Below are 23,073 nucleotides of genomic sequence, written 5' to 3' on the forward strand. Positions count from 1 at the left end.
ATATACTGGTGGCTTTGGGCTATGAAATCTAGTTTATCAATTTTTGGTGGCTAATAAATGATAATCAAATTTAAACTGGCAGCAAACAGATTATTATTATCTGCAGCTTGTTTTTGCCTAATAAATTCTGTAATTCTTCAAATAAATTCTGATAAGTAAGAAGGCAAGTGCTTGAAGAACAGTATCAAGTAGCCATTTATTCTATCATTTTGCTGATAAACATCACAAAATTTAGATGCAGTCTCGGAATCCAAACCGACATATAAAAACATGTTTGCCTTCTTCAGCTCTCCCTCAAAAATACAGAAAGCATTCATCAGAAAAGAAATAAAATTCTTATCTTTAATGGAAGAATCTAGAACAGCTTCTGAAGTTATCAAACATTCACATATCATATGTTTTAGCATACAAAGATAAATACAGCTAAATGTCTGGTATCCATATTGCAAACCACACAAAAGCTATCTGAACTAAGTGCATATGCTAGAGCAAGTAAGACTTAGAAATGCAATGTAAATTATTACAAAATTATATGCTGCATAACCATTTTAAAATATTCTGCTTACTAGTAATAAATATTTTAACCCATTCAGTGCCATTGTAGGTATCTGAAACTAACTTGTTTTAACTAAGTTTTCTAAAACTAAACTTTTTCATGTAAGAAGCTGACTATCACGTGAAAAAATGCTTAACATACACCTCACCACATGTTTGGTGCATGAATGGCTATTAAAAGGTACCAATATATCACATATAAGCATATGATCAGCAGCGAATGTGTTAAAGGAGTATAAAGATTTTTAATCGTTAATTTTATATAATTACCAAGACATCTGTATTTTCAAAGTAATTACGCCAGTATGGTCGAATCTTTCTTTGACCACCTATGTCCCATACATTTAATTTAAAACCTTCTGACTGAACACTTTTTATATTGAAACCCTATATATAAAAAAGAAAAACCACAATAAATTTTGTTATCTAAAAGCAAGAATTACATTTCAAGAAATTTTTATATTAAAACATTTAAGAAATGAAACTTTTGAAATTAAATCTTATTATTACACAGGCAAATTTATGTATGTTCAAAGCAATTAAGATGCAATTTTTTTCTAAAGCATACAATAATAATAATAAATTCTGGGAGAATCCAAAAGAGCTACAATAATCAACTAAATTTAAGTTTTCATATTTCTGGTAATTTTCATGACTGATGGCATAATCACTTTCATATTACAGACTATATAATGCATAACTATATTTTTCTAATTGAAGTGAATTTTTAACTTGTAATTACAAAAATGGAGGTGGAGAATTCACATATTAGTTTAACTTAGGGCTGTAGTTTAAAGAATTGTGAAATTACAATAACATCAATGCCATCTTGATCTTCTATAAAGCGATATGCTAATTATGCATACACTGAAAAGAAATAACATTATTAGACTACTATATAATCAAATTCTTTCTACAACCACATAATTTTAACCATAATTGGTTAAAAGTACTGCTGTAAATTTTTTTATATACTGGTATTTGCTTACATTCATTCATATCTTCATCATATATATTGTATAATCTTTATTTTGCAGTCATTTAATAGATGTGTAAATGTTTAACTGTTTTACTAAGAGTTTATAACATTAATAGCATATTAAATACCCTACATCATATACACTCACTTAATATCCTTACATTTTTAGCTAAAATTACATCACTAAAATGCAGGTGTGGACATTACACGGTTGTTCAAATGTATCGCTTTTTCTCGTGAGTAATTTTGAGTGTAAATTTCATTTCAAACAGCCAAGTTAAGTTCTAAGTGGAAGAAAATGACATAAGTAATAAAAGTGTCAATTTTAAAGTTGTCTAATACTATCTAAAATTTACAAATTCACTTTCTCTCATCTACATATATATAACAATAAATTACCCTGTTTACGTTATCAATACTCGGCGCGTATTAGTTTGCATAGTAACACAATGTAGACGCACAAATTAACCAACACTTGCAATTTTAATATTTACTTTTAAAATAAACATTGGTTCTTTTAATATCTTGTACACATTATTATTATTATTATTATTATTATTTTTAAATCTGTTCTGACGCACTGTATGAAAATCCATGCCATGAGGACAAAAATACTGCCAAACAGCTAAAATGGATGAAATATATCCCAATCAAACTGTTGTAAAGCAAAATGCCAGGCGAATGAGAGTTTTTATTTTGTTAATCCTATCTAAAACCAGTACATTTTCCCATTAATTTGTCTTGTATATGATCTGTGATATCTGTGCTAATTTTATTATCTATGTCATTTTATTTTGTGTGAGAGATGAGCACGAAGAGATATTTTTATGTGACAAATTTTAAACTGTAGGTGATTATGTTTGAGGAAAATTCTAATTACAGTATGGCTGCTTAGCAACGAAAAATAAGTTCAAGAGTGGAGGAAGAAAACACCAATATAAATATAATTATGAAAATAAAACAACTCATTTTCATAATATATTAATTTATTTCATTTAAAATTAATTTTTTCATTAAGAAATATAAATTAAAGAAATTTAAAAAAGCTATATTTTGGCCCCGATTAAGGAAAAGTACTTACATTTTTTTGTGACATTAGCGGAATCGCATATTAGCCGACCCACGTAATTTAGCTAGCAAGGCTTCATAGCACCTTTTTCTAAAGTTTTCAAAATTCTTACCTTATACATGGAAATATAAGGCAATCATTGCTGTTCATTTAAGACTTTTAAAATTTTGGACAGTAATTAATCTTATAAGTATGCTCAGTGCATTTTGCAAGAAATTTACAACAAATTCTTCTCCTTCAAAAAGCAGAGTTGTTCTGTGATAAGGCTGGAATGTTTTGTGTCACATACCTGATATTCACCAGACCTTCTCCCCTTGTTACACTCTATAACAAAAAAAATCGATGCACCAAGAAGGAATTGTGCAATGGGGACAAACATTGGTGGATACGAATATTATGTACAGAATAGAAAATGATTAAAATGTCAGAACAATAGAATGATTTATTTCAGAGTTACATAGTAACAAAGTAAGGAGCTCAATAAGACATTGACCCATCTCTAAGCCTGGATGCAAGCAACCACATGGCATGGCATAGACTGATGAAGCTTCCTAATGGCCTCCTGCAGTATTGCTTGCCAAATTTGTTCCAATTTTCAGGCTAGGTTATCAACATACCCTGGTAGATGCATTCACCTTCCCATCATAACTGTAATACCATTTATAGCAACACGTGGCATATGTGATCTGGCATTATCTTGCTTAAAAATAGGGCCAGGGTACTGCAAAAGGAACAGTAGCAAAATAGGCCTCAGAATTTTGCTGACGTACCGCTGTGCTGTAAATGCACCTCTAATGATGAACAAAGGGGTCCAGCTATCAAGAGAAATGGCACAAAAGACCATAACTCCTGGTTGAAGGCCTGTGTGGCTGCAATAGTGAAAGCAGGATTGGCACACTACTCTGGGCCTCTCCAGAGCCATGATCTCCATGATCGTCACGACACAGTTGGAAGTGGAATTTGTCGCTAAAAACTATACGCCCCCAGTTAGCATCACTCCAATCTGACCAAACCAAGCACCACTGTAATCTGGCTTGATAGTGTGCATGAGTGGCAGGTGGCGCAACAGTCGGTGTGAGCATAGATTTCACTCTATCAACCATCTGTGAATGGTCATGGTGGACACTCGTATGCGAGTCGTAGATCTGATGGTTGATAACGATGAATTAGGTACTGTAACAGCTGATCTGACAATCACTCTGTCCTCTTGATCTATTGTGGTCCTAGGTCAACCGCTAACCTCATGACGCTGAAATTGGCCATTATCCAACCATTCTTGCCAGCATCTTCTGATCGCCGCATCGCTCCGACTTATATGATGAGCGATTCTCCAATTTGCCCAACCTGCCTCTTTCAATCCAACCTCTTTCAAACTCTTATAGTTGCACATAACGAGCTCGAATTCTGCGGTGAGGCATTTTTTTCCAGTCGTTGAAAGGTATCTCATATCACAATGCAACGGAAATTTTTAACATTAGTTCAAGAACATCTCCTTATATACAGCTGCTGGATGCATAGTTCCGATGCACTGGAGATCACACTATTCATTCATTGGATACCAAATTTTTTGGTCAAAACATTTAAGCATACAAAATTTCAAAGCAATCGGATGGTTCCTTCTTGGTGCATTGATTTTTATTCTCTGAATGGTCTGGAGTTCATTTCTTTGGAGACTATCAAATAGCGCCTGACAGCTTCTTTACAAACTTACTTTATCTTTTCTAATTACTTTTTTAAAAAATGAATTTTCCAACTGCCAAACAGATGGTAATGAGTCGTCGAACATAAGATGTTTATTGATTCAATGAAATTTTCTTATGTTTTTCTGCTTCATTTGTAGTTATCATAAAAAAAACTGCAGAGCTTAACAAATGGCCCAATATATTATTAACATCTATAAAATATTCTCTGAGCTTCTGTTAACTAGTTCAATTAACCTATTATTAAAACAAGTTTCTTCCCTGTAACTGTTTTTTATTTAAATTTTAAAAAAGGTCTAACAATCATGTTTAGTTTCCACTTAATTAAATTTATATTTCCTTGAAAAGTTAGTTTGTTTTACTTGAAAGTTTGTTTGCTTCTCATTCAGTTAGTTCCAACAACATAAAATGCTGTAAGATATGCCATTAGAAATTATCTGTATTGTTGTTAGCAGACATTTGTCTTCAATTTCGAAACATAATTTTACTTAAGATTTAAATACTTGTTTTAGTGATGTATTAAATAACAGCAAACAGCCCATCAAAAGTCTAACACTCACTAAAACATGTTTTGAAATTAGAAACATCTTTCAAAAATTTTAGACTGCTTTTAATCATTATATGCATGAGGTCTGTTTAAAAGTTTCCAGATTTACTTACAGTGTATCACGAAAATGATCGGGCATGACATATTTTTACTTTTTTAAGTAATAGGAGAAAAGCTTTGCAATAATCTAATGAAGAATATTTTCCCCCTGAATACATATTTTAACTCTCTCTTTGTACTAAATAAATTGAAAAAAATGAAATAGTAAATTTAAAAAATAGCATTTTATGTTAAAATGGTAAAAAAAGATACCACAAAATTAATCGGACATTTTCATAATTTCTAATTAAACTTGTCTGCAATACATAAAAAACAAAATTTTATAGAATTAGTTTGGATAAAGAAGGAAGGCAAAAATCTAAAAATTATTTGCTTTTATAATTTGAATTTTCTTTTTAGAAAATATTTTACTGTTTTATTGCAATGGCTTGGTCATGAAATGAAACATCGTTAGAAATCTGCAGATTATTCATTGATTTGCCCCAAAAGAAAGGAAAATCTATTAGAAAGATTACTTATTTACTTAATTTAAGTGATTCTAGAGTTTTGATATTATTGAGCATTACAAGAAACAGAATCGTATTCAAAACAAACAAAGACCTGGAAGACCATCTAAGTTACCTCATGGAATGAAATGCTTTATATATCTAAGAAATATTAAAAAGAATCCAAGACTGAGTGCTCCTAAACTTGTTGCAGAACTTCATGAATTATATGGAATATGTGTAAATCCAGAAACATTAAGAAGAGTAATGTGATCTACTGGATATCATTGGTGAGTAGCAAGAAAAAAATGTTATGTCAGTAAAAAAACTGAAAACTTCGACTCGCTTCGGCAAAATCAATGAAACAAGACACTCGATTACTGGGAAAAAATAAGTGTTGTTTGTTGATAAAAGCAAATTTAGCATCTTTGGCTCAGATGGACGAGTGTTGGTGTTAGAGAAGACCCAAAGAGTTTTGGAAGCAAAATATAGTACCAAGTGTTAAACATGGAGGAGGAGTCATGGTATGGGGGATCTATGGCATATTCAGATGTTGGTAATATAGAGTTTATAGATGGTAGTATAAATACCTTGACATCTTGATGCAAAATCTGGTATCGTTAGAATAAAAACTTAATATACAAAATAATTTTAAATTCTAAAAGGACAATGATCCAATGTATACTGTGCATAGTGTTAGACTCTGGCTGTTATATACGTGTCCAGAAGTAATTAAGGCACCACCCCAATCACCAGATCTTAATCCTATTGAGCATATTTGGCAGGAACTAGAATCGAAAATTCAAAAACAGAAGCATATCGTCACAGCAGCAACTGAAAGCAGCGATTCAAGAGGACTGGCATAAAATATGTCTAGAAAAAGCAAAAAAACTTGTCCAAAAGTCAATGCCCGAAAGGTTAAATGAAGTAATCAAGTGTAAAGGTTATTCCAAAAGATATTAAGAAGCAAAAGCAATGTAAGTTTTTGTCATTTTTGGCTGTTACTAAAAATGTCTGATTATTTTTGTGAGAATATTTTTCTTCATTAAACAAATGGTATTGATTTTTGAATTTAATTTTCATCCTTTTGAAAATGTAATTACTATAAAAAATGTGAAATTCATATATAATTAAAATAAAGCCTTTCTTTTTGTTTTAATTTATTTTAGTTTTTATGTTCATTAAAGAATACAAAATTCAAAGTGCCTGATCATTTTTGTGAGCCACTGTACCTTCATAGCAAGGTACAGAAGCTAATGCTGCACAGCAGTGAATCTGACAACAGACATTTAATTTACCAAATATTCCTGTTTAGTCTGGCAGCTATCCTTTGGAGCTTTCTGTATATGCACTATCATTTTTAAGACAGACGGGTTTGATAAGCATTGTATTAATATGAAATTGAGTCAAGCTTAGGAATCAGAAATTTATGGTGATCAATGTTCGAAGTTACTTATAGTGTCATAAACAATTTGGGAGATTCAAAGGAGGTCAATAATCAATTGATGATGAGAGTTATACAAGGAGGCTGCTGATTATTTTATTGTTATATTAACCAACAACACTTATGCAATCCAGATCCACAAAATCATACATTCAAATTATTAACTGATCATTAAAGAAACAACTGCCTATGGCAGCACTTCAGCTAACATTCTGGCGACAAAAGTGAAAATGCATCTGTCACAAAGTTAATAAAGGATCAAAACTGATCAATTAGTAATTTTTAGATACTGTTGTGAACTAAGAGATTGTTGATGTTCCTTTGAATAATAAGTCCAAATAAGAAGGAAGAAATGAACAATTTAATGGGAAAATAGGCGCAGTAATAGTACACATAGCACAATAATGGCTGGAAACAATTCCAGAAGAATTCAGCAGTTCCCTCTTAACACATAAAATAAACTGTAAAATTCCTCAAAACACTCTGAGGGCAAAACCCTAACAGGTAGATCAGCTAACTGCCAAGTCTCACATATACTTCACAGAGCTCCCCAGTTCTCTAACATGCAGCAGGGGCTCTGGAAACTTCTAGATGAATCAATTGTACAGCTTTAAAAATGTTCTTTCGTGAATCTTCCAGAAAGTTGCCAAATATTGCCAACTTGGTAAAAAAAAATTATCACTAGGGCACCTTAGGAACAAAATTGCCAATATCTGTAGTTCTAACTGACCTATTTTTACGATTCCAAAACTGTTGTGCTCAGAATTAAAATATCTATAATTTTATGCAACAAATAAGCACTTAATTACAAGATGCAGCTACAAATTACATTAAACACAAAATAAACTATAAAATTACAATTTTAAAAACAATAAATTAATAACTAAGCAAAACAATATAGAAAATAAAGAATAAAAAATTTTAAAAAAATTAAAAATTTACTATATTATCACTTAAAGTAAAAAAATCCAAGAAAACAATTATCTTTGGTGATGAAACTGCTATAATGTAGTTATAAAAATGTAGACAGTGGAACAGAAAATGTTTTCTAAAACTGAAAAAAGTGCAATAAGTCAGATGAAATATGAAAGGCCATGCTGACTCTCTTTTCTGACATCTGGGTGTTATGAACCAAGGGTTCTATTCAAAAGGATATAAATCTGTGACACAGATATCCAACAGAAAATGTCAGGAAAATGGCTCGAATTTGTAGAAACACAAATCCTATTTCCTACACAAGGTTTCACTGATGACTTACGTTTTGTTTCAAAATTGAGATCACATACTTAGATTTAATATGAAACTGACATTAAACAGAAAATAAACTAGCTGATTTTTCTGTTTCTAAATTTAAACCAGTTAGCTCTAAAACTGAAAAAAGTCTGGAAAGTTCTAAAGTTAAAATTAGTTTTGTTTGCTTGTTTATTTATACCCCCTCCTCTCCCCCCCCCAAAAAAAACATCTCGTATGTCATAAACTTATTTTGATTTACATTAGCCTTTCTGTGAATGTTATTAACTGAACTTCTTATGTTAGACAGAACAAGCTTTCAACACAATGAACAATACTTCCATAACAAGATCTTTCACTATACAACATATCACAGAATTAATTACAATAACCTTAAACTAGATACCTTTAAGGAATTTAGTTCTAAATCTTATGTAAACATTATTTTTTAAATCATTGCTTGGCCTTAGAATCTTCTAGAACAGGGCTGTCCAACTGGCGGCGCGCCAAATTATTTTTACGGCCCGCGAGTATATTTCACTATGAATAAATTTATGTTACTAAATTATTATTATTAATATTAAAATTATTTTACTATGTGAAAATTTAAATCTAATTTGAATTTAAAATAGGTACTATTTAGTTTACGTAACTTCACTTAACCTGGCTGAATACAGCAGCAATCTGTTTAACGTCTGATGATGGTTGGCTCAACGTTGGCGCCACATATTATATTTGTGGTTGGTTGTTGTTTATCTATGGTTGACGCACGTGATGTGCACACTACCCTGCGCTATTTGGTTGATTCATGCAATCGTGCGAGTGCAGTCTTGTCTATAATTTGTTGAGGGGTTACTGTGTTATAATATTATTAACTTAATTTCATATTTCTTTATTAATTAAAATAATTATTGAATATGAGGGGTACTAATAAAAGAAAAATAGACCTCGAAAATCGAGAATTTCAAGATCGCTGGGAGATAGATTATTTATTTATTCTGAACAAGAATGGTAAACACAGTGTTTGGAATGTTTACAAATCATAGGAATTACAAGAATATAACTTGAAGTGCCATTATCTTTCCATGCATGAAAAAGGTATCATTCGTACATGCGAGACATGAAAATACCACTAGTGAAAAATATGAAAAAGCAGCTGGATCATCAAAGGATTTATTTTAATCAAGAACCAAAATTTCAAGAAGCATCTGTATCTGCATTGTTTGAAGTTTGTTTAGAAATAGTAAAGGCAAAGAAACCATTTCTGGATGGAGAATTCATTTTAAAATGTGCCATAAAAATGGCTCAAGCATTTAATGACAATGAAATGGTGCGAAAATTTCAAATAGTATTGCTTTCTCACCAGACTGTAAGCCAACGTATAAATGAGATTAGCATGCATGTCACTAATAAATTAGAAGACCTAATCAATAGTTGCTGCTATTTTTCGGTAGCATTGGATGAAAGCGCAGACATTTCCAAAACATGTCAAATACTTATCTTTATAAGAACTGTAAATGAAAACTATAATTATACAGAAGAACTTTTAAAATTACAATCATTACATGGAACAACAAAAGGTGAAGATATTTACAGACAATTAAAATGTTCAGTAGAGCAGTATGGCGGATCTGACAAGTGCACTGCTATTGTAACTGACGGTGCTAGAGCTATGACGAGCTATACTGGGCTCGCGAGACTTTTGCAAAAAGAAGGAATAACATGTCGTATGTCACACTGTATTTATCCATCAGGAGGCATTATGTGGTTCATCCCTACAACTAAAAAATGTAAGGTTTGCAAAATTACTAATTTAATTCGAGGCGGAAATTGTTCTCTTACACAACGAAAATTTAAAACATTTTTGAATGAATTGGAAACTGAGTATGGAGATCTGCTTTTACTTAGTAACGTTCGTTGGTTAAGTGCTGGAAAGTGCTTGAGGAGATTCTTTACACTAGTTCACCTTTTTCTCACAGAAATTGCCATCGATGAAAATTTAACAGCAAATTTAGTTGATAAAAATTTTATTTATTCACTTGCTTTCTTAACTGACATTACAAATTATTTAAATATTTTGAATAAACCCTTGCAAGAACAAGATCAAAATGTGTGTTGCCTTTATAAATATGTTACTGGATCTAAAAACTAATTAAAACTGTTAAGGTTTAATTTGGAGCAATATAATTTATTTAATTTTGAATCTTGCAAAGAAATCCATGAAGAAATAAAGGAATGTAATATAGATGTGAATTTTAAAACATTTCTACCAAAATTGGATATGCTAATTACAGATTTCAATGAAAGATTTTCTCAATTTGATGTTAACCGTCTATTGATTTATTTTGTGATCCAATTAATATTGATATCAACTCTGTTGATCTTAAATATCAAATAGAATTATGCGACCTGCAGGCTGACCCATTTTTACATCTCATGGAGTAACTGGAGTAGAAATATTCAAATTTTTAGATAAAGAGAAATATCCAAAATTGAGAGATTTTGGACTTCAAATTGTATCAATGTTCGGAAGTACATATATCTGCAAGCGTGTATACTCTGATATGAAATATATAAAGTCAAAATATAGAAACAGTTTGAAAGATTGAAGATATAATTATACTTGCCACAACAAATATTGATGTGGACATAAAAGATATTATTGCTAAAAAATTACAACCACAATTTTCTCATTAATATATTACGAATATTTTAAAGTTTTCATTTTAGTATAAATAAAATATTTTTTTAATCAACATAAACTGACTTTTAATTTATCAACCTTCTTGGCCTCCGAAATGTTTGGTGAAGAAAATATGGCCCGGGAGCTATGATAAATTAGACAGCGCTGTTCTAGAAGAACAATTTATGTGAAAAAAACAAAAAATAATGTATGACAACTTTTGGTATAAACTGCACTGCACAGTTAAATTTTTTTGTTATGTGAAGTTGATAACATTTTATATATTTTAAAAATTTTTATAAATTTAATTTTTACTTATTTTAAAACATTTTGTTTAAGTACAGTTATTGCATTTTTTGTTTGTCTAAAATGTAAAATATTTAATAAGATTCCGAAATTTATTTTTATAAAATTTTAGAAAAAAACAACAATCACAACTTGCAAAAAATAATTATTTTGTGAAGCCTTGATACACTTAAAAGGTAATTTTTCCTTTCTTTCCATATGCCTTCGTGGGGTAACAGGAAGCATACTAAACATGCATTAAAGAGCTCCAGGCCTTCAAGTCCCAGCAAAGGCACTGCATTTCTCATGTCTTAAAAAATAACCTAATGACTACAGTGATGCCCAAACTAAAAGCTGGTGGATGATAATTCGTCACTACCAGGATTTGGGAAGTGGGTGTCCTAATCCCCAGTCATCCTTTAACTCTTTTGCATCGAAGTCACCCATAACGCCCATTCATTCAGGCAACACCAAACGCCTCGTTTATTTTCTACCTAGTGCTTCTTCCCTCCACATACGTTAGTGTATGGATCATTGGTTTCACAAGTTGTTAAGAGACATGTCAATCATTTTTTTGAAGCAACTAAAGTACCTTTCTTATCTGAATGCATGTTCGCTCTCCTTTGTTTAGCATCATCGCTCCCAGGCGAGGTGACTTATGTATAGACCACTCATTTTGCTTCTTCCTCAGGTAAAAAAAATATCTTTCTGCTATTCTGTAGCTTCATCGCAAAATGTTCAGAAGATGTAATATATTAACACAAGAAGAAATAAAGGCCATATTATTTGCAGAAACAGTTGAATCCGATGAAGATGATGGACATGAAAATAATGAGGACAATGAAATCGAACATAGTGATAATTTAGAACAATCTGTTTTACAAAGTGGTGAAAATTTGGACTCTCTTTGTGATACCTTTTAACCAGACTGGAGGAACTATATAAATAAAAGGACACAAAATTTGGATTTTTCTCTTCCTCACCTGCGGCCATCTCATGATTTGCCAACTGGATCATCTGCTTTAGATTATTTCAAATTACTTATGCCCAATGAATACTGTGAAGTAATTAGAAAAAAATACAAAAAAATATGCATAATTTTGTGCAAAAAATCATGGTGTTGAAGATGGAAGCTGGCAACCTATACTCTCCATAAATGAGATATGGGCTTTTATAATGGTTTTTTTTTTTTTTTTTTTTTTTTTTTTTTCATAATGAGCATTATGCATTTACCTAGAATGAATGATTACTGGTCCCAGAATCCTATACTTGGCAACGAAGTGATAAAGAAATTAATGTGTAGAGACAGATTTTTAAAAATTAAACATTATTTTCATATCTCCAATAGAGAAAAGAAGGTAAAAGAAAACGATGAAAACTTTAATTTTTTTCAAAAGTTAGAGCCTATTATTTCTGAGGTAAAAGGGCGGTTTTCAGATTGTTTTAATCTGTGATTGTTATAAAAATCTTTCCATTGATGAAGTTATGGTAAAATTCAAAGGGCGTTTAAGAATTGTACAGTATATGCCTTTAAAAACCAGATAAGCGCAAGCTTAAAATTTGGATGTTATGCACATCTTATTTGGGTTATACTGTAAATTTTTATTTGTATGGGGTAAAACAAGATAAAATTGTGAGATCAGGCAAAGGATTGGGGTACGACGCTGTCACACATTTGATAAAGCCCTTAACAAGCAAAGGACATGAACTCTATTTTAATCGATTTTTTTTACCAGCGTTCAGCTGATGGTTGATTTATTGAAATTCGACTTTTATGCTTGCAGAACTGTTATGCCGAACAGAAAGCACTAACCAACTGAAATTAAAACGTTAAAATTGAAAATCCCAAATGAAAGCCAGACTTTTCAGAGTAAAAAATTTCCAAATTTGTTGTGCAAGTCTTGGGTAGACAAAAAGCAAGTTTTTATGCTGTCAACCAACACATTATTATTTGCATGCAAATAAAAAATATAGAAAAAGATTAATGTTTTAAAGATTTTTAATTTATGCTAAAATATCAGAAAATAATGTAACATTCAAGAGAACTAATAAATAATGCTATTTAAATGTTGTAACAGTGTCACAGAAGGAATGAAACATGTACCAGTTAATACAGATTTTATTAATAAATTACAATGCAATTTAATCGATCTGCAATGAAATCAGTGACTTCGAAATCTGGGTAACTTGGTTATAAAATGCACAAAAATTAAAAATGAAAACAGGCAAATTTTAAAAGCAATTTATTCGAAAATGAGATGTTTGTATGAAAGAATATCCTTTTAGTTCTGATACCGTTTACTCATGAAATGTTGAGTATTTGGTGGACAATAACCCTAGAGCACTTCCAGGGTCCGTCAGAGAGAAGCTATTCATTCGCAAAGTTCTTGACAGTTCGCATCTACTAATGCTTACAGCGCAATCAATCTCTTTTAGGCGGAAGAATTGATCTAAAATTCTGAGAGGGATGGGAAATAGCAAAAGAACTGCTTGACAATTTTCAGAGGTTTAGGGTTATTTTCGCAACATTTTACGGGAAGTTCGGTCCAAAATTAGCGACAGTTTTAAAGGGATTCGCAGAAAATTACTCGACAGGCTAAGGGTTAATTGACTGGTGTAAATGAAGGTTAGGGAATTTTATGTACCACAGACTGAAGACACAGAAATTTCTAAATATAGTTAAGTCAATATCTCGTTGTTGTAGTGCGTATATGCAATAACACGTATTTCCTTTTTGATGTTATTTTATTGTGTGATTTAAAATGTTTATTGTTGCAGTTTATTGAGATTCGATTAGCTACAAATCTTATCCAATTTTGATACTGAGTAACTGTGTTTAAACATTATATGATGTCATCATTCTTCTGATTTTTTTAAAGTGAAAATAGACCGATGTGTAGATAGACAAAATCAAGGGACCGCGCAATGCTGAGTTTGTGCAATTCTCTGATTTTTTTTAAAGTGAAAATAGATTGTACATGGACACCGAGTTTTTGCACTTCTTTGACTTGCTATTTTGATTTTGTGTAGCGGTCATCTTGAAATTGTGCCTTGCTGGCCAATCGCCAATTTTCGCCAAGAGGCACCCTTAAATGGTTACAGTAGAGAGAAGGGTACCCCTTGTATTATCGCAAAGTTGTTGTTTCATTTATGGTAGCCTGAGTAGCTGAATGTTACGAAAACACTATTATGACATAATCGGTTGCATGATTGCGGTAAATTCATAAGGGCTTGTGGTGTATGCATTGGTTAGGAAGTATATTACTTGTTTTGTGGTTTAGATGGTAAAATGGCCAAATGTGGGAGTTTAATTTGAAGTTTCTGTACGATTTGGAAATAAAGGGGAAAAGAGCATTACTTGACTGGTGCATAAATAAAGGTTTACTTAGTAGCCATTATTAGGTGTTCTGTTGGTAGGAAGGAAATGCATATGGTTAAACGTCAGAAATGCGTAGAGTTGAACGTCGTTACGGAGGATGTTTTTTACTCTTATTTTGTGAGTTTATGTGGTGATGCAAATACACAGATTCTAGTTCAAATAATTTTAGAAAGTTTTCAGATGCAGTTAAGGAATTTTGTTCGGCTGAAGACGTGTTAATTTGTAAATAAGGTTAGTGTATATTTCTTTTGTGTAGTGCAAAGATGAATTTCCTTTTTCATGTTATTTCATTGTCTGATTTCAAAACGTTTTGGCGCAAAAATTGCCGCTACACAAACCAAAATAACAAGTCAAAAAATTGCACAAATTCAATATCCAAGTACCGCCAACAACCGCCAAGGTGTACCCATAAATATACTTTTAAACCCTTAAATATATTTTTACTGTGTAAAGCAAATAGCAAAAGGAAAACCGATCACATTCAAATATAGTTCTAGAAAAACAAAAAAATCAACAAACTACATGTATGTTTCATGTATTAGATATTTAATCTGCAAATGTTTTTTCCACTAAAGTTCAAGAAGCAGTTGATATTTAAGCCTGGATATCGGGATAAATCCTCTGGATACACATTGATTAGTATTATATTGAATATAATAGCTGCATTATATATTAGAGTATTTTAGTATAAGAATCATAACTGAATACGAAATACCATAAACATTAATGATGTAGCCAAAAATATAAAATAAATATTTAAAATTAAAATAAGGATAACGCTTTATTGCAAAAACGTTTGTCAAGTATTAAAAGTTTATACCTGAGTTGGAGTAATATGTGTAACATCTTCAGATGCAAGCTTTTTCAAAATTGTTGTTTTTCCAGCATTATCTAGACCTAAAAGCAAAATTCTCAGCTCACGATCAGGAGCGGATTTTAATTTTCGAAGAAGAGACAGTAAACCCTTTAAGAGATAGTAAAGAAAGAAAGAATTTATACTCAGACTGGATAAACACAGAATAAAGAAACAAGGTTATAATAATTTATTATTGGGAGAGCCTACAAAAGTTCCACTTATGTCAAAATTAAATAAAATTTTTCCATAACATATTCAAAACTATAATAATTTGGACTATTTAAAAAATCTCCGAAATGCTAATTAAAAATTCTACGCACCATATTATTCTAAATTTCGCACTGTTTTTGGAATATTATACTTATTTGTACAATAATGAAAACAGACAGACAGACAACATAGAACTTGTTTTGCAACGGCCAAGTCTTTCTGCACGCAAATCATAAAATCAAAGCGAAAGGAGGGAAGCGAAGACAAAGAAAGCATAGAAGAAAAAGAAAAGCTCGTATGGGACATTTTCACTCCTTTCTTTCACCTAAGGCTCTTGCAAGGAGGTTAGAATAGTTTGTATGGGACATCACGTGATTTTTGGTCTGCATGATTAAATACATCTATTCTAACCTTCTTAGAATATTCTAACCTCGTGTCGCCCGTATCCGTAAAAGAGCCAAGTTAGTGCAACTAAGGCTGTTCTCCGAATTTAAGTCCAACAAATATTAAGTACATGCACTAGTTTGTTTAACGTAGTAAATATCATTACATGTAGCGCAAAACATATTTTTTCATATTAGATATTACTTCTTTGTTTATTAACTTTTAACTCCAAATTTTACAGTTGTTTATTTATTGCAAACGCTGTAATGATTATCACATTACCCTATTACTACATTTATGACATTTTTAATGTATTTAAATTTCAATTCTAGCTTCACGGTTCATAAATAAAAAACGAAATTCACTTTTTCTCAAAAGCCAGATTGAGAAAGATTTACCTATTGAAAAAATTTTCACGCTCATCATATGTTGTCTAGCAAATAAACTTTCACCAAAGAATATGTATTGACATACTCTTCTTCCTTCTCCTTCCAGATTCTTATCAGAAGTAGAGTAAAAAAGATGTTTCTACATCTTTTGACACTCGAAAATAAAATACGATCTGTGTGTGTGTGTGTGTAGACGTTTTTTGCTTTTACTTCGTTTCCTCGACCGTTCCATTGTCGAGCTAATAAATACTATTACTACAACTTTGTGGTTGTGTGTGTAAACCAAGTTTGATTGCGTCTTTCTGTTGTGATGCAACCTGTCTTGTTTGACTGAAGAAACTTGCTCTACCGAAATCAAGTTTTAACATCAAATATATGTTTGTGCAACGTTTATTTTTATTTCATTTTTACTGACTTCGTTTATAAAAGAAGTATCATTAGTAATGGCTGCTCTCTTCGCTTGTACCAAGTGCAATAGCCGTCATCCTTTCGAAGAATTATCTCAAGGTCAACAACTTTGCAAAGTAAGTCAGCTTTTAAAAATAATTTGTCATTTTTAAAAATGTTTGCAACTAAAAAACATAATTGAACCATCTGATGAGTACCGATTTGTTTAAATTTTACGGAGTTCTCTTTTCTATTGCACGTACGGTTAATGTTACGAAGCTAAAAGTTCAATTATCTTATTTTACGTACTTTATTGTAATATCTGTTTAAATACTTTATTGTAATTATCTGTCATGTTTTATTTAACGGAGGTAAGAAAACTATATTTCTATAATGGATATCTAATCTTTAGTCTTGAGTGAATTTTAGTATGCTTTTCACTGTTTGCGGTTTTGTATGGGCAGCGTTATTATGCACAGATCACAGTATTTAATAAAATCTTAAGGCTGCCTGGTTCTGGCTTGAGAAATAGCATAACAAAGCATCTAATTTTGCTGGGAGTTTAATATTTGCTACTTAAATTTCTAGGGAATCACTTTTAGTGCACTTCATAAATACACGTGATGTATTTAGCCATGCAGACCAAAAAAGCAAAATTCATTAAATTTCTGATAAAATTTATTTAAATATAATGTATGTATGTACATCTAGAAGGACAGAAATATGCCTGCATGTTCAATCATGCTATGTGATGACAATATTATGGCTAAGGAAGATGATATATTGCCATTTGAATGATCAAGATTTCAATTTGAGAATTATTAAATACAAAAGAACTCGATTCGCTTTTTGACCTCAAATGATTTGTAATTTTGAATGCTTCCAGTGTTGACCATGTTGCTGCATAACACCATTACGATATCTTTTAGAAGTTTTTCTTGTCTCGTTTTTACCATTATAAGCAGATATTTTCTCCATTTTCCTGTCGTTTATTGAAATCTTACCTACCCAGTATAACAGCCGTTCAATAATTCTGAAAAATTATAATTTGCAGCATGAACTATTACAAATGTATGCTTGTGCTGCAACTATAACATGCTGCTGCATGTTCAGTACTAGCTTACTAAGCTCGATAACAGGACTCTTAAAATAATATCGGGTTTTAATGAAAGTTTCTCACCACCGCAAATATGATCTGCGCATACAGTTCGCATTGGCATGTTTAATCAAATTCTGTCAAACAATTTTTGCCATTTGAAAGAAAGAGACTTGCTTTAGGACACAGTGTTGTGAAATTTGTTAAAAACTTATGGTTATCATTAAGTACAAGGTGTCTGAAATGGAACTATCATGCTACCAGATTAGATCCATTATTTACTTTCAGTTCTGTTTCAAAAAGTCAGCTGCAGAGTGTCACCAAATCGTGTACAGCATTAGGCACTATTGCTGTTACATAGACACTGTGAAGGTTTGGTTCCAAAAGTTCAAAAAACAAGGATTATGACATTCAAGAAGCAGAATGGTTGAATCTTTACATTATGGTAACTTGGCGAAACTTTGGCGACCAAACCTGCAACACCTGCTTGCTAGTTTTTTTGGCTGATCTTTGGAATATGGTAACTGGTAGTTTGGAGGCGATAAAGGTTACTACCTAGGACTTTAGTAATAATGTGAGAAGCACTCAGGGCACAGCTTTAGTATTAGTCCTTTTTGGCAAGAAATTTGTTTGGCGACATTTTAGAGCGATAAATGAAAAATTATGATAACCTTGGTAACCCTAAATACTGAGCTTAAAACATGCTGCCATTTCTGTCCACGCATATTTAACGAATTTGGTAGGTATCAGAGCTTTGATGGCAGGAGGGATAATGCATGTTTTTCTTAAAGTTACTTTTGTGTTAGGAAAGCACAACATTTAAAATATTTTTTAAAAAGCCAAAATTTTGATAGTTAAAACTGGTGCTTTTAATATTACATCACATGAGTCGACATTTTTTCATATGTCAACTCTGCATATTATTATAAACTTCCCCCCCTTCAAGAAAAAAAACACATCTTCAGTAGCATGAGGTAAACTCTTGATGTTTCCTTTGCTAAGGAGATCAAAATTACCATGGTCTAAAAATACTTATTTGCCTCATATTAGAACTATAGGGATGTGTAATTGCATGAATTCATAGGTTCAAATCAGGTTTCATTATTGCTTTTATAACATTTTTATAATTTGTCCGACTATAAAAAATATAATATTGCTAAAATATAATGTAGATTATGGAATATATTGCTTATAATTTAGAGTTCTCAAATTTTGTAAATCTTACAACCTAACAGCTGTATATGAATAACCTTCACTGAGTATTATTACTTTTATTAATAGTATGTTGACATAACAGTCGACTTTTTATTTTAAATTTTATGCAAATTTTCTACATTACTTAAACATTTTATCTAACAGAAATCTTCATTTTTTGTAATAAAAACTCTATAATAAAAGTAAGAGTACAATTTATGTTATAATAAAAGTAAGAGTACAATTTATGTATAAAAATTTGACTACATGGCAAGCACTTAGATACTGATTTCAATGTCTTTAAATGTTATTATTATAAAGTGTAGATATACTCTTATTAAGTTAAGATATACTTTTATTCTATTATAAAGTTTAGATGTAGAGAACAGAAGGCACACTTTGTGCTTACGACTCAATCAACCACTTGCGGCAAGATAACTTATGATAAGAATTAAGTTCAAATGTAAAATTTAAATTCAAATAAATTAGTAGCCAAAGGCTACACAAATCAATTTAATGCAAAGTTGGTTAAAAACTTAACTGGCATGGAATTCAACTATCAGCAATTATAATGCAAGACTGAAGACTACAAATCTTATCTAGCAACCTAGTAATATGGCCTCGAAAGGCAAAACATGGTTTGTTTTACAAACTAAAAACTTCATTTAGATTCTGGTGAGAAAACGGATAGAGGAAATTGACAGTAAAGATCCCAAGCATAAAATAACTCTGGTTACAAAATAAAGGAACGCTACAAGATACTTTGTTCCGTCATTAATTATTCACTACATGAAATAGTGTAATGCATTTTTGTTTGCATCATATACAAATTATTTATTTTTTTTAAATGCTTTCCAAAACTGAACAGGTTTTTTCAAACATATTGACCATATTTTTCGACCTATAGATGCTACATTTCTTCACTTCAGAAGTAAGATTTAGAATTAAGAAGTAAGAAAATAAGAGAGAATTAGAAATAGAAAATAAATACATGTGCTGGCTAACAAAAGAAGGGTACCTTCATAAAGTACTTTTTAAGAGAAACTGGCTCAGATTCACATTACATGTACGGAAAACTACAAAAACTCCCATATAGCCAGCCTGAACTACCACTGTTCAGTGGCTATCACTCCACCACTAGTGGATTCCAATGACTGTTCGAATTTTTCACAGAAACCATCATTTATGATGATTGTTGTATTATTACCATTGGTACAAAATTTACTCATTATGATAATTTAATTTTAGCTTTTAAATTATAATCATAAATTACTTGTAATAAATTGAGGTGTTAAAAAATACACACTTCTTAATATTTTTAACATTTAAAAAATTTAGGTTGATCTTTACATTATGGTAACTTGGCGTTTTTTTGGCGAAAATTTGGCGACCAACTCTCCTACAGCAACCCTCTATTTTTTTTTTCCCGCCGCCATTTTGTCTTCACGAAGTAAAGACATGTTTCTTTTCTTTTTATCTACTGAACACTTCTTCCAACAATCTACTAGCCGAATTACACTTATGCTAGAAATTTTATCTAACAAAACTGCTTAATCATGACAAATATTCACTGCAAAATTGGGAAAAAGTGCACAGTACCATACTCCTTACACGTTTTTCAAAATAACACATACACATAAACCATGTACACGCCGACTTATTTTTACTTAAAAAAACATCCCAGAATTGCACAAAAATGGCATTGCGCACACTCTTCACTATATCCATGTACACTGCTTTTTTCTCATAAATTAGAAAAATTTCACGAAAATAGATGACAATTTTCTCAATCTTTAAACCCGGTAAAAAGAACATATATGAAATTACCTGATCGCGAAAAAGTATTTACCCTTTCCAAATATGAACATTTCCACATATAAAATAAATATCCAAAAACGTTTACCTCTAAATCATCTATTACATTATACACGTCACCAACGAATTCATACCACAAGTATTACAAATACTTAGTATCAAATATTTAAATTATTTCCATGCACATTTACTTCAACTAAAATGTATACCAAATTCCTACAAACATAAAATTCACAAAATAACTATCATTTCATTAAAATATAATTAAATTCAAAAACACTACTTAAAATATAAATAAGCACATATATTAAATTAATAAAAATTAGCTTACAATCCTAATTACTTTAAACTAAATCATTGCTAATAACAATTTTCCCAATAATACCAAATTACTTTACTTCCACCTTACATTTAGAACAATACATAAAAATAATTTTTTCCGATCTTCAAAGCTGGGTCTACCTTGGCGACCGAAGTTTGTCGCCAAATCAAAAAATTGCCAAAAGGACCAATACTAAAGCTGTTCCGCACTCAGTTCCGATTATGCATTATTTTGTGTGAGGGAAATGAGAGATCATGATATATGTCATGTGACATTAATGGACGAATCACAGTTGTTTAATTGGAAAAGGGGGGAAATCTGGAAATTTCGTATTTAGCTATATTCTGTGTTGTGTGATACGTGACATTAATGGACGGTTCTATAATCGGAAAAGGGGGTTAATTTGGAAAAGCTTCATTGTGTGTTGTGCGAAATAGTGTTGATTAATTTTTGGATTGCGTGGCGCTATGTAAAGTGAATTCTAAATTTTTAATGCGTTTATCTGATGGTAATAATAATAAGTTGAGATTGTGTGAAAGGAAGGATATTAGAAGTTTAAATGGCCGTGCAAGAAATATGGTGAAAATGGACATTTTGTAAAAAGGAGTGTAAGGAAGGGTACGTGGTTTGCTGAAAGTAGTTTGAGTAGAGGTGAAATTTTATTAATTTCTTATTACTTGGTGAATAGACTTCCAGTTGACTACAGGATTTAGAAATTAGCAGTAGTACTGCAGCGATGTAATGAAGATTCTGAAGAAGATTAGATAAGTTAGTATTTTTAATCATTTGAGGATATTATTTTTATGCATTGTTCTAAATGTAAGGAGTAAATAAATTAAAATGGTATTATTTGAAAATTGTTATTAGCAATGATTTAGTTTAAAGTAATTAGGATTGTAATCTTAATTTTTATTAATTTAATGTATGTGCTTATTTATATTTTAAGTAGTGTTTTTTAATTTAATTATATTTTAATTTAATGATCATGATTTTGTGAGTTATATGTTTGTAGTATTTTGGAATATGTTTAAGTAGTAGTCATTGAGTATTTTCATGCATTTTGATGAAATTTTTCTAATTTATGAGAAAAAAGCAGTGTACATGGATATAGTGAAGAGTGTGCGCAATGCATTTTTGTGCAATTCTGGGATGTTTTTTTAAGTAAAAATAAGTCGACGTGTACATGGTTTAGTGATATTTTAATTAAATGATAGTTATTTTGTGAATTTTATGTTTGTAGGAATTTGGTATACGTTTTAGTTGAAGTAAACGTGCATGGAAATAATTTAAATATTTGACACTAAGTATTTGTAATGTTTGCGGTATGAATTCGTTGGTGACGTTTATAATATAATAGATAATTTAGAGGTAAAAGTTTTTAGATATTTTATTTATTTTATACGTGGAAATGTTCATATTTGGAAAGGGTATATACTTTTTCGCGATAAAGTAATTTCATATATGTTCTTTTTACCGGGTTTAAAGATTCAGAAAATTGTCATGCATTTTCGTAAAATTTTTCTAATTTATGAGGAAAAAGCAGTACATGGATATAGTGAAGAGTGTGCGCAATGCCATTTTTGTGCAATTCTGGGATTTTTTTTAAGTAAAAATAAGTCGACGTGTACATGGTGTATGTGTTATTGTGAAAAACGTGCAAGGAGTTTCCGATTGTGCCCTTTTTCCCAATTTTGCAGTGAATATTTGTCATGATTAAGCAGTTTTGTTAGATAAAATTTCTAGTATAAGTGTAATTTGGCTAGTACATTGTTGGAAAAAGTGTTCAGTAAATAAAAAGAAAAGAAACATGTCTTTACTGCGTGAAGACAAAATGGCGGCGAAAAAAAAAATAGAGGGTTGCTGTAGCAGAGTTGGTCGCCAAATTTTCGCCAAAAAATCGTCAAGTTACCATAATCCAAAAATCAACCTTTTTTTTTTTTTTTTTTTTCTTTTTTGACGCCATTTTGTTTTGACGAAGTAAAGGCTTTTTTTTTTTTTTTTTTT

The 23,073-nt window shown here is 31.0% G+C and overlaps 2 protein-coding genes across 5 annotated transcripts in view; one reads left to right on the forward strand and one right to left on the reverse strand.

Moving 5' to 3' along the window:
- The window catches only part of LOC118200689 (ADP-ribosylation factor-like protein 3), a 41,610-nt gene extending 25,870 nt beyond the window's left edge, over window positions 1-15,740 (reverse strand). Inside the window, exons 1-3 of one of the 2 annotated variants that reach the window (XM_035372645.2) lie at window positions 15,593-15,739; window positions 15,237-15,380; window positions 826-942 (exon numbers count right to left, since the gene is read on the reverse strand). In XM_035372645.2, the coding sequence (XP_035228536.1) occupies window positions 826-942; window positions 15,237-15,380; window positions 15,593-15,595 (264 nt within the window). In that variant the 5' untranslated portion in view covers window positions 15,596-15,739. Of the gene's footprint in view, window positions 1-825; window positions 943-15,236; window positions 15,381-15,592 lie in introns of both variants that reach the window. The other variant, XM_085820616.1, reaches the window with a different exon arrangement.
- Window positions 15,741-16,519: 779 nt separating this feature from the next.
- Window positions 16,520-23,073, forward strand: part of LOC118200688 (protein FAM76A) — a 62,843-nt gene continuing 56,289 nt past the window's right edge. For 2 of the 3 annotated variants that reach the window (XR_015042165.1, XM_085820618.1), the window contains exon 1: window positions 16,520-16,779. Coding sequence is in view for 2 of the 3 variants with exons in the window: in XM_085820618.1 (XP_085676744.1) it covers window positions 16,699-16,779 (81 nt within the window). In the remaining variant the exon portion in view is untranslated. The remainder of the gene's footprint in view (window positions 16,780-23,073) is intronic. The other variant, XM_085820617.1, reaches the window with a different exon arrangement.

Source organism: Stegodyphus dumicola, chromosome 7 (assembly GCF_044657685.1).
Source record: "Stegodyphus dumicola isolate Sdum_Otavi_A_Nest chromosome 7, ASM4465768v1".
Classification (NCBI taxonomy): Eukaryota; Metazoa; Arthropoda; class Arachnida; order Araneae; family Eresidae; genus Stegodyphus; species Stegodyphus dumicola.